This window comes from Calypte anna, chromosome 2, assembly GCF_003957555.1.
Source record: "Calypte anna isolate BGI_N300 chromosome 2, bCalAnn1_v1.p, whole genome shotgun sequence".
In the NCBI taxonomy this organism is placed as follows: Eukaryota; Metazoa; Chordata; class Aves; order Apodiformes; family Trochilidae; genus Calypte; species Calypte anna.
The window spans coordinates 121,964,334-121,977,360 of NC_044245.1; the positions used below are offsets into that span (position 1 = coordinate 121,964,334).

The 13,027-nt window shown below is 40.8% G+C and overlaps 1 protein-coding gene across 1 annotated transcript; it reads right to left on the reverse strand.

Annotated features, from left to right (window-relative positions):
• Nucleotides 1-476: 476 nt before the first annotated feature.
• On the reverse strand, nucleotides 477-9,944 carry IL7 (interleukin 7). The gene is made up of 5 exons (XM_030445800.1): nucleotides 9,664-9,944; nucleotides 6,360-6,502; nucleotides 2,575-2,661; nucleotides 1,639-1,791; nucleotides 477-629 (listed from the first exon to the last, which is right to left on the reverse strand). The coding sequence occupies exons 1-5, from the start codon at nucleotides 9,671-9,673 to the stop codon at nucleotides 477-479; spliced, it is 546 nt and encodes a 181-aa protein (XP_030301660.1). The 5' UTR covers nucleotides 9,674-9,944.
• Nucleotides 9,945-13,027: the final 3,083 nt, after the last annotated feature.

The window sequence follows — 13,027 nt, forward strand, 5'->3', positions numbered from 1 at the left end:
ATCCTTTTAATCCTTGATGCATTTCATGTAGATAAAAGGAAACCAACCACTTTTCCATACTCTTCTTTTCACCTGCAGCTTGTAAGATGTTGTAAATTGCAAGTAGATTACTCTCATATGATGGCATTATGAAGTTTATCAAAAGATCAGAATATTCATAGTTTCCAGACCACAAAGGTGGGACACAGCTTCAGAGGAGTTCTTTGTTTCAAACAGTGGTCTTTTGTTTCCCCTTCTTGGACTAGATGGCCTTTAAAGGCCTTTCCACCTTGAACCATTCTACAATTCTGTTTTCAGCACCTTGGTTTATCCATTTCTGTTTATTCCATCTCCAGGAACAAGGTCCAGTAGCTTTCCATCAGAATTCTGGTACAAAGTGTTTATAGAAGTGAGCAGAGTTACTCAAAGAATGCATATAAAATGCAAAGATACCAAGTAATGCCTCTTTGAAAGAAAAGACCAAGATTCACCTGCAATCACCAGGAAGTTATTTTTTCAAATTTATTCCAGCAGGATTGAAGGCTAGATATATTTTCTTTCAATTCACAAAATTCTTGGTTACATTTCTTTTTGGTCTGTTCACCTTCTTCTGTATCTTCCTTAATATGTATATTTACCTGCATGCAAACCTGAAAAAATAACAGTTTGCATTGTTAATTGAGAATTGCTTGTTCTTTTTTGTAGATGTCTTTTAAAACAAACTGATCCCATTACATCTTCTTAGGTAATGGAGATGCCTTACTTGGTAATGAAGTTTAGAAAGCTGGGCTAATCACAAAATGTGCTGTGGTGGTACACAGCCTGCATCACCCTGACCTTCTCAATCTTGAGCACAACCCATGCCTCATGCGTGGGCTGGGAGACTGCAGCTTTAACACACAGCAAATACAGACAGCTGACACCAGGGTGATCAACTGAGAACATGTGTGTCCCCTCAGTGTCAAGGGTCTGGTCCTAGATTATAAGAGTTTCTCCATTTCAGGGGGGAAAAGACCAAATGAAATGTCTTTTCCAATCCAACTATTTAAACCAGTCATAAAGAATGACATTCTCTGGTGCTTAAGAGGAGGCTTTTTGATCTTGCTTGGTATTTTTTGTTCAGGAGGTAACTGTGAGAAGAACACTTTGCTATGGTAGTCTGTAGGTCATTGTGCTAGATTTAAGTGATAAATCAGAGAGCAAGTTCTGCCAATGACTACAAATATTTTAATATCTAACGTTTCTTTTTCACATATTGTGATTAAAATAAAGATCAAAGAAATTATGGAAAGAAGTTCCTGCTAATTGTTGAAACAAACCATATTAAACATTAATTTCAGTGAGAACTAACAGCTATGACTTTAAACTAGAGAATTTAAAGGCCCTCTTCATACAAATGTGGTCTTTGTCTTTTACTGAAGAATTAACTCAAGTATTTCACTACTAAATTGGGGTATATATCTTCACTATAGACTTCCACATCATTGTCTCACTTAGACTTTGTTGTAGGGTTAGTATCTATTACAAGACATGCTATGTCATGTGTATAACATGTGCATGATAGTTTTATTTTTGAGGCAAATTAATAGTCTGTGTTGAAGACCTCTAAGGAATAAGTCACATACTTCCAATAAACTGTAGACCATCACTCCCACTCACCTTTTCTTTTTTATTTCTTTCACATTTGCACTGTAGAACCTGCAGTGTCCCACATGAGACAAACGCTGCTTTCCATCTAAAGTTTTTGCTGATTTTTTGCTTATGAAAGAATTTGAGCATGTTGCATGCCATACTCTGTAGTGATTCTATTTCCTGTAAGGACAGTGACAAAAGTACATCCTGAAAAGTCTGCCCACTGTTAATTCTTTACAATGTTGGTTTATCTTTAAAAACACCATCCCATCAGTTACCATTAGTTTCTTGTATTTTCATAGTGCCAATCTTTTCCAATAAAATACATTAACTTATCTGACCTATCTGCAATCTCTGCAAAATATTTAAAGTTTCAATTTGTAGTGGTAATAAGGGCATAAGGCTGTTTGGGAGAAATCATAGCTTTAATGAAATCAGCTGATACACTTAGGACAACAATGAATGAGTTTTGGAGCCAGTCCTTTTATCAGATCATGATAGAATTTGTGGCAACAGCTGATGATTATTCTTTCTGTCATTTGAGATTTGCCCGAACTATTACTTCTAAAGCTTTCAGATCTGAACTGGAAAGCTTAGTTAAAAGGATTTTCTGTAGAAAAAGTAAAACAGATGTTGGGAATTTTTTATGTTTACTCCCACAGGCAAAATAAAATGGTTTTCTGTAGTACTTTGGATTTAAAAATATAAAAGAATATTTACAGCTGGGGGAAATACGGAATTTCCTAATATTTTAAATTTTTTAATATTGATTTACTTGAAAAATTGTGTGATTCCAATTTCAAAAAAGCAACAACCATGAATATCATGATTTGACTATTAAAAGGTATTAAAAGGTACTATTGCTATACTATTGTACAGTAGGTTATTCAGGAACTGACCTGTACAAAGAACTCATTTGACTTTGTATTCTCTTAAACAACATTCTGAGAAGTTAAATTTTACCTGAGTATCATTGCAGAAAAACACTTTGCTATTTTCATGTTTTTTATTCCTGCAGCACTTGTCACGATACTCTGCAGATATATTTACCTGTAAAATATCAAATATGTTTAAATATGGAAGTACCTGTAGTTAAGTGGGCCAAGTCTCTCCCTTACACCTGGTGATGTCAACGCTAACTTGTTCTGCAGCATCTCCCCAGCTGTGGCAGGGTCAGGGTACAGTTCTAATCTATTCCTTGGGAAGTCAGCAAACAAAACCCCAGTACAGCTGCAATTCCTAAAGGTATTCACAGAATCACATCAAATCACTGAGTTGCTCAGGTTGGAAGAGAGCTCTGGAGGTCATCGGATGTGACCCCCTTGCTCAAGCAGGGCCACCTAGACTAAAGTTTCCCAGGACCACATCCAGGGGGCTTTTGAGTATCTCCAGGAATGGAGACACCACAACTTCTCTGGGCATCCTGTGCCAGTGCTCAGTCATGCTCACAGTAAAAAAATTGTTTTCTAGATGGCCAGAAAGAACCTCCTATGTTTCAGTTCATGCTCATTGCCTCTTATCCTGTCACTGGGTACCATTGAAAAGAGCCTGGATCTGTTCTCTTTGCACTCTCCCTTCAGGTACTTTTAGACACTGATGAGATCTCCCTGAGCCTTCTCCAGGCTGAACTGCCCCAGCTCTCTCAGCCTTTCTTTAGTAGACAGATACTACAGTCCCTTAATTGTCTTCTTGGCCCTTTGCTGGAATCTCTCCAGTAGCTCCATATTCCTCTTGTACTGTGGAACCCAGTATAGATACAAATCTATTAAAAATAGACACAAATCTTTTTTAAACCTTGAGAATACATCACATTCCTCAGGGTTTTGGCATTTTAAAGCATACAGGAATATTTCAATCTTTCATAGACATCAAATACAGCACTAATTGATGTTTGTCTAAGTAAAAAAAAAGTCCTTGGCATCTAGACAGTAGCACTGTTTTGCATGTTCATGAACAGGATGTCCTAAGTAATATTGCTTGCACCCTTTGCCCATAGTCTTTTATCAATGGTTTATTCTTTGTTCTGGTTTTTTTCTCCTACTTTTACACTGGTAATCGAGATGACAACTGAACCCAGCTCAGCAAAATTCCTTCACTTGCTTCTTCAACCTGTGTACAGATAACCTCATGCAGCCAGAAGGGCTTTAATAAAGGTAGCTCTTGACAATATTGTGTTAGATCTCACTTAGGCATGCAAATGAACACACTGGAGAACTTACAGGTTTTTTTAACATTGTCTGCATTTCAGAAGTTCACCCAAGATGAATAGAACTTCATCCAGGCAGTGTTTTCCAAACCAAGAGTTTAGGGAATCAAATACTCACTGACAAAAAAAACTAAGCCAAACCAAGCCAACCAAACAAAAAACCCAAAAACCCACAACAGAAAAACCTATCAAACAAAAACTGAAAAAACACCAAAAAAACCCCAAAACCACACACACACACAAAACCAAACCAGAACAAACAAAAAACCCAAACAACCCACACACAAAACCAACAAAAGAAAACCAACAAACCATTTGGAAGACAATGCACATCTCTGCTTGTACCACAACAGAATAAAGATTTGCTGCAGTCACACAGCACATGGATTTAAAAATAAATAAATAGGTAAATAATCACTCTAAAACCTACCTATCTGTGGCTTTATTTGCTAAGTGCTAATGGATTTTCCCATTCTCACTGACTCCCTAAGATCATCTGTAGTATAACATACAGTAGCCATTTCTGAAGGCAGTTTATTGGCTGTGACTAAAGCAACCTAAGGGAAATCCTGGCCTCAGAAAAGCATTAGTGAAAATAAAATTAACTTATGGAGGTCAATTATATACTCCACTACTCATCTCCATAACTGCCTCCAAACATCAGGCTGGGGGACTGAGATTTATGGACTGTGGCTCTGCAATTGCAGGAAAGTGCCTAATGGGCAGTTGCTATCATCCCAACAGCCCTATCTGTAATATTTATTGTTAAGTTATAATATTATACTCTGATTTTACATAGAAGGCAAATTAATCTCTCAAGATGGGAAAAATAAAGGCACGAAAATGAAGAAATTGCACAGTAGTTGCTTGTGCATGCCTATTATAGGAAGTAAAGGTTTCAGAATTTAGTCCATTCCCATTATCATTCACAAATAACAATTCATTAAGGTTTTATTTATTTATTTAATTGAATAACAATTTTAGTTCTCAGATGGTCTCTTAAAAAGACTCTATCCATATCCTAAAAAATTCAGTAATAGTTATTACTGTTAGAAGACAAAGACTTTCAAAATGTTTCTGGAAGAATAGCATTCAAATCCTTGATGGCACCCTGAGTGCTTAAAGCTTCATCCTGCATTTGGGTATTCACAAGGCATTGCCAGGGACATCCCTCCAGCTTCCCTCACCCTGCGGCTGCAGAAGAGCTCGGATGCACCTCCTGACTCTCCACCACAGGAGGAAAGCAAGATCTGCCTCCCAGAGCCTGTTATTCCCATCACACCATCGCCTCTTACAGGTCAGCCATCTTATAAATGCTCACCAAAAGGGTTTATTTTTGTTCTCTGAGAAATTCTTGCCTTTATCAGAAATAAGGTGATTAACTACAGGCGCTACTTATCTATTCTAATGTAGCCATGGGTAATTCCCCCAGTCTTAGCACCTTGCTCAGGATAAGGTAAGTTATCTATGGACAAGTCTCTTTGTCTCTTTGTAATCTCAAAAAACCCAACATGATCAGAATATTTTTGAAGAAAAAATTACTGTTCCCTGACCTTAAAGGTATTTTGCTACCAGATGAGGGCTGATGTGGCCTGGTAGAGAAGAGTTGGAAACCACTGACATAATCCTCTGAAGGACAGTGGTGGATTGTATGTGTGAAGAAACACAATGGCTTCTGATTTCACCTTTAAGAGCACTGTGTATCACTCACATTTCATGCAAATAGATCTTGATTTACAACAGGATGGCAAGTCCTTGTTTAGTGACAAACTGACAAAAATTTCCATTTTTGAAGAAATGCCTCTGCTAATCCAACTATGGAAAGTGGTTTCTCCCATGGAACTGTTATTGACAGATAATTGTTAATAATTCATGATAAGTTAATTGTTAATAATTCATGATGAAGAGTTGGAAAGTAGTTTTTGGGCATGGATACTGTTTTGCAAGGCTGTAATAAATATGACAGATAAAGCTGTAATGGAGGAGATTTACAACTGAGACAGTGAAGTTCTTCTGAGTTGCCATCTAGAACAGGTGATTATTTGTTGGCTAAACAAGATCTAACTGTAGGTAAAGTACCAATAAATTTTTATTGTAGAATGAATTTTGTGCCTCTTTGCATTTGTATTAACAGACAACATAAAACTTCAGTCAACAAGACTACAATTAGCAGAAAAAAAATATGGGTTTTGTAATGCTTTCTTAAGATGTAAACAGAAGTAGTCATGAAATTACTTAAGAAAAAGATTACTTTTTACTGTAATATATTGCACAGTTTAGGGCCAGTCGATACATGTGTCTAACTGCATGTCTAACTACAAGCACAAATAGCTGTAATAAAGTGTCTGTACATGTTAATAGCAGCACCCAGGGTTTTCAGAGATTTTTAAGACTGAAGTGTCTCAACACCTCAAATAATGCCACTATTTCAGAATAATGTGTGCTTTAAAAATATAAATTTTATCACATGTTAAAAATAGAGCTTTTTTTTTTTAATAATTATGTGCTATCAACATCTGAAAGCCCAAGAGCTATTACCTACCAGCTCATTGATGTCGTGGCTTAGTATATTCTCATACTTCACACGGATTTCAGTTGTTCTATTTCCCATTGCACAACTGGATGAGTTCACTGGACACAGAACAAGGAGCAGCGGCAGAACCCAAAAGATAGTTCTAAAAAAGGCTGGATTGCAAAAGGAGCAGTTAAGTACATATTAAATGCCACAGAGTGTATGCTGTATTAACAGTTAAGAAGACATCTTTGGACAACCAAATGACTTCTACCTTGAAGGAAGGATTCAGCTCCAGATTCAGGCACTTATTTGGGTCTCTAAACTCCCTCATACTCAAGGATGCTTTAGCCAGCATATTTAAGAGCCTACAGCTACTGAGCTGACCAGCCACTTGATGCCTGCCTGGGCATCTCCAGGCTTAACTGTTGGTACCAATGAGGTCTCTCCTTTGACCATAATTGCACCAAAACCACCCAGTACACATATAGCCAAGTATCTTAATCCAGTAGGTGTAGATATTCAAGAGTCGTAATCTGCAGCTGAATCTCATCCTAATTGTCCATTTTTCATATGGCATATTGTACAAATGCCCATAGACACATCCTTACATCAAAAGTGTTTTTAAACATATTCGTGAGCTGACCAAATATACTAATACATACTAGTGGCCATAATATAAGGCACCAACACACCCTTCTCTTCAAGATTTTTGCCACATTTTGGAGCAAAACTTGCTGGCTCTCACTTTCTTTTTCCCTTCAGTGGAGCATCACGCTTTTTGTAGACCCCTGGTCTTCTGTATGACATCCAGGAAAATATGGGTTCTGTGAGAATAGGCAGAGGCCCCAGACAACAAAAGAGCCTGAAGGCACTGACAAGGTAATGAGACTGAACTGATGCTGGGAATGAGGTAGACTGGATACAGGATAATATCAGTATTAGGAAAGTCATAACTGGACTCTGGCATATATGATGGCTAATATGATGCTCAAACAGAAGGTTTGAAAAACAAAACCAACCAAACAAAAAGCAATCAAATAAACAAAACCACAAAACAACAAAAAACCCAAACAACTGGAAATTTAGGTTGGAAGATTAGCAAAGATCACAGCAGGAAAGGCAGAAGGGATGCCCCGATCCTGGCTGCTACTTCCCTTCCTTTCCAGCAAGGATGGGAACATTGGGTACATCCAGTCCAGCATTCAGAAATGGGTATCCCTGGACATGGGTGTCACTAGTAAATCCTAGCAGCAGAGAGAAAGATTGAATAATTAAGAAGAAAACAAGGAAACTTCACCATAATCTTTACTGAGCCACCTAACCTCCATGATGCAAGAACCACAGTCACACCATGCAAGCATCTTCCATTGAGAGAAACACAGCCCATCCCAGATGACTCCCATTGACTTCCAGGCAGAGTGCATACCACTTTTCCTGACTACCAAAGCCTTTTTTTCTGATAGATTACTTGTGAACACACTGTGATGCACACTTCTGTCTTAGAAACAGGACTGACAAATTTGCACCTTTACAAGCTGAATTCCAATATCCTTGTGGCGAGCTGGCTGTCAAAGTTTAATGGGAAATTTGATGGCTTGAAACCCGATTTTTCTAACTTTTTCATAGACTGCTCAAACGATTTTTATTAATAGCTCAAAAAAGAAAAAAAAAAAAAGCTAGCCTCAAGAGTGAAAAGGATCCTACATGGATCCTAAATGGATCCTACCTGCAGTAAATACTAAAACTAGGTATGGCAAATGTATTACGATCTTCAAGCTCTAAGTGGACACCTGACTTCCCCAAAGCTTTACCTTTGCAAATCTCTATGCTAACTCTATCTGTGCCGAACTATCAGTTTGTAGGACTGAGATTTAATATTTTTTAAAAAGCTCACAAAAAATTGCAAAAAATCCAATGTAAACATAAACCCAATTGCACCTCTTATTCCAGTGCTTGTTGTTTCCATATAACAGTGATACAAAAAACTTCGATATGCTGCTTCAAAAACTTGCCTCAAAAGATACAAATCATAATCAATCTTACAGACTCCATCAGTTAAAACTTGGCTTGTCCAGAAACAAGGGGAGATAATATGTGAAAACTGCCAACTCACTTCTATGGTTACTTCCTCTGCATTGTACAAAGTGTGAAGCTTTTTTAAATGAGGAGTAAGAGCCAATCGCTCTGAAAGAGATGTTGCACTCATTAAGTCCCTTGACCCATCACAGGATCATGATGAAACATATTATTATTTAATTATTATTAATATTAATTTAATAAACCCATTATTTATTTATTTATTACTAAAGAAATCCTCTGGAACACTCCTCTGGAGTGTCATTAAAAGTTCCGGGAGTTTTAGACTGGAAATTGAATGGAATTTTCTTAAGGTTAAGTAACTTCAAAAGTGGGAGAACTGATTGCTCTCCATACGACCAGCACTTCAGAAGAAAGTGCGTGTGTATTACTGGTAATAGCCCATCCTTCCAATGAAGTCCCGAAAACCCGTAAGTCCTATGTGGAAAGCCCCAGAGTTAGTATTCCTGTATTTCTAAATATAGAAAATCCCCTTTTTGGGTTTTTGATGGTTTAATTAAAAAGAAAACCCCAAAATCACAAAAACCAAACCACCAAAAAAAACCGCCTCATGGAAGTGCCGCGTTCCGGGAATCCTGGGGGTCCCCCTGCAGAATTTCCGCCGGCGGCACCCCCCGCCACGGCGCCCGACCCCGCTCCGCAGCCCGCACATCCAGAGGAAAGCGTTTAACAGAGGTTTTCTCCCCTCTCTCCTCCGTTTGCCTCTCTGAACTCCTGCGAAGGTGCGGCCGGGCTCTCCGCCGGTGGCTCCCGCCGAGGTCGGGGCGGAGTGAGAGGGGGAGGCGGCATCCCTGGCACTGCCGGCACCTGCAGCAGGTGCCCGCGGTGCAGCGCGGAGCGGGGCGGAGCGATGCTTCACCGCAGCTCCCCCACCGCACCGTCCTGCCGCCTCCGCCACTCCCAGGGCCCCGGTTCCCGGCAGCGGCCGTGCTGGTAACCGGGCAGCTTTTACTTTCATTCTAAGGGGAAAACAAACAAACAAAAGAAAAAGCAAAACTGGGAATTTCCCCGGCCGTCACCGCGGGTTTAAAAGGGCACCGGGCGGCACCGCGCCGCCACAGCCGGCGAGGCGGCGGGGCCGGGAGTACCGAGACAGCGGAGCCGGTGAGGAGTCAGCGCGGACTTGGGGGGTGAGGAGCGGCGTGGAGCGGCGGAGCCCAGCCCAGCCCAGCCCAGCCCGGGCGCAGGTGGAGCTGGACGGGCAGCGCGGTGCGATGCAGTGTGCGCTCCTTACCATGGAACATGGTCCGAGGGGGAGTCTGGCAGGGAGCTGCCCCGGCGGCTGGGCGGTCATGGTGACGGCGCCTTCCCGCCCATGGTGCCTGCAGCTCGCGGAGCTCCGCGCCGGGAGGCGAAAGGAGCCGCGGCCGACGGGAGGGACTCAGCAGCCCCTCCGCCTCTCAGAGGCCACTGCGGGACTCCCGGCCGGGCTTTGCTTTTCTCATGGGGCTTCCGCCGGCGGCAGGTACTTTCACTTTCTGCTCCGCCGGCAGCCGCAGTGATCCCCGCCGCTCCGCCGGGTTCCGCGACCTCAGCGCGGTGAGCCGGGCGCGGGCGGCTGGCCGGGCGCCAGGGGAGGAGGCATCCCCGCTCCGCGTCGGGAATGGTCCGCGGAGGGAAGCGGTGGTGGGCCGGGGTCGGGAGCGGGGCCGGGGAGTTGCCGTGAGGAAGAGGGCGACAGCAGCGGGAGCCGTCGGGATCCCGGCGGGCGGTCCGGAGCGGCTGTGGCGGGGCTGTGCCGTGCCGGCGGGAGTTACATAGAGCCCCGGCTACACGCCCAGTGCCGTGTGCGCGGCCAGGGAGGGAAGGATAGACCTTGGCAGTGTGCGTGGAAAGTGCTGCTCATCCCCGGGGAGGAAATCCTTAAAAAAAAAAAAAAAAAAAAAATTGGGGGAAAAAACCAAAAACCAACAACATCAAAACCCAAATTACCACGTTCTGGAGCTGCTCTTTTAGAGGAGAGAGACTCTTATTTCTGAGCCGCTCCGCAGTGCCCGGTCGTTCGTTCCTCCGGCCGTCCCGGGGTGGGTCGTGGGAGGCGGGACTGCCCGGAGGGCACCGTCGCAGGTCCGGGGTTGCCCCAAGCTGCTGACGTCAGGTCAAACACGCAAGGTGGATGAGTTGCTGCAGACCTGGTCCCTCTAGAAGCTCATCCTGAGAAATCTGAGGGGATTAAGAGGAGAAGGTGAATGAATGGCTCAGGAAGATGTTTTAGCGCAAAGGAAGCTCCACTGCTAAAAGACAGAGCTGGAGTGAGATTTAAAAATTTTAAAAATTATTATTATTTTTTAATTTTTTGGTAGGTAAGTTGAGAGTGCAACAAATGATGCATTGGAGAAAAGGCTTGGAATAAAATAGGATAAAAAATTTCTGCATAGTTCCCGTAATATCCCCTCCTGCTCAGCATGTTTTTGCATTTTACAACACTTTTTCTGCTGTACAGGGATACAGAGAACTGATTCCATAACCCCACTCCCTTCTCATAAGGCTGCTTTCTAAGGGGGGTGTGGGAAGGTGGGATACTGGGGTTGAATATCAAGGAGCAAATAGATGGACTTTATGGAGCAGTCTAAGTCATAAACAGCTCAGGATAGTTTCCTCCTGTTCTCTCATACTGGAATTGTGCCACTTCAACCATGTAGGACATGGTACGTAGTCCTCATGTTTAAGGACTACACTCTGCTTTGGATTTGGTATATATTTCTCAAGAGAAAAAAAATTAATACTACCTCAGAGTTACTCTGGCAAAATTGTAGATCGAGAGTGTTTTCCACCCCTTCAGTTTAGAGCAATCTGACTTTAGTATTAATTTCACATCAACACCATAATGTTTGGGCAAGGGGCAGTGATCAATTTCAACACAGCTCCGTACACTTAAAGCAAACACTTGTCCTTTCTTGTTCCCTTAATGTATGCCAGGCTATACGTGATGGATGGCTCAGATCTTGAATTTCAACGGGTTTTGCTGTACTAAGAGTTACATGATCGAGTTCTCAGATGTGTCTTAAATTGTCGGTTTTTCACTTGTTGTCTTCTTGTCCTTCTTCTCCTTAAATGTTGTCTGAAAGCATCCTTCCATGAACATTTGAATATGTTGGTATGTGCAGGTCAGAAAGGTCTTCATTTTGGGAAGAATAGTACCTGATGTAATGAAAGAAAATATATGATTAATGTTTCTAGGGTCTGGCATTTAGAGACTGGCACTTTCAAAACTCATAGGTTTTGAAAATGCTGCTCTACGAAGCTCCAGTCATGCAAAACCAGATCCTCAAGATCAACTTTCCTTCTCGACATGTTGTATTGCCAATGTCTTATGCTCAGAAAATATATTTTATGCAGATGCTTGCAGATTTTCAGGATGTAAAATATAAAGAAAAACTTCTTTAGAACTCAGATCTGAGTTCTCAGGTCTTTAGATGACTTGCCTATGCTAGTTTTCTGTCTGAAACATCAGGAAGTCTGATAATTTCTTCAATTTCAATTTCTAAAAATAGTGTGACTAATGGAAGAAGTCGGTGTAGTGGCTGTACTAATAGGAACATGACTCTGAAAGGTGATGTTTGAGTGTGAATAAGAGTTTTATTCTTCTTCGGCAGTGGCAGGGTCTTGTCAGCTGCTTTTTAGGAAGACGAAGAGTCTGCCTGTTGAATATAAGTGGAACGTTTTCTTTAGTCAAAGGCAAAAGTAGATGGTGTGATCTGGGCTTTGGCCCTAATAATTTATTTAGATCTCAATCAATCCCTTTATGTGACCTAACCGTGGGCTGTGGAATATACACTAATGATATAGCTGTTATTGATATGTTTTTGTGATCAGGGCTCTTAAGTATTCAACCATTCACTTGACTTTTATGTGGTTTTTTAAAATATTATGTGTTTTTAAAATATTTTGAAATATTATATGCACTTGGTTTTCAAAGTATTTTTTTCAGTGATTTAGCAATGTGGGTTTTTTGGTTTTTTGTTGGTTTTTTTTTTCTGGAAAGAAAATAGTATCTACAGAAAGATCGAATACAAGCCTTCAGAAGACCAAGCTCAGCAAATGTAATTGCCTATTTTTAACAGGAAGAACAAACACTGACCACTGGAAATATTATAAGAAAGAATTTAAGACTAATTATATATCTGAAGATTATTTTATCAACTTAACATATTTTAATCAAGAGCTCATGAAAGGAATCTTGAAGGTATAAAAGTTTATTCCATCTGTAAAATGACTAAGTTCAAATGACTGATACCAGTTTGCACATCTCTCAAAATATTTCTGGTGCTGAGCTGGAAATAGAGAGCTCACCCTCTGGGACTGAATTAAGCAACGGCTTGACTGTAGCTGTAGATAAAACCTTTGTAAGAGAGAATAAAATGGAAATATTTCTGGAAAATTTTGCAGGTGATAAGTGTACCACTTCACTTTAACACCTTGACAATTTATAGGGCTCTCTGTTTCAACAAGAATTATATTAGCTTTACTATGTAAATAATTTGACTAAGTAAAATTACAAATAAGAGACTTCTTGGAAGATGTAGTTTAGTGCAGGTCACTAATGCAAATTTGTGCAGTTTTCTCTTTTAGACTGGTTTAAAAACATTACTTTTAAA

Excerpts from the sequence above, each read along its gene's own strand:
- IL7 (XM_030445800.1), bottom strand. Across the intron at positions 2,662-6,359 it reads GCCACGACATCAATGAGCTG|GTAAATATATCTGCAGAGTA; the intron begins GTAGGTAATAGC and ends GATATTTTACAG. Across the intron at positions 630-1,638 it reads AAAGAAATAAAAAAGAAAAG|GTTTGCATGCAGGTAAATAT; the intron begins GTGAGTGGGAGT and ends TTATTTTTTCAG.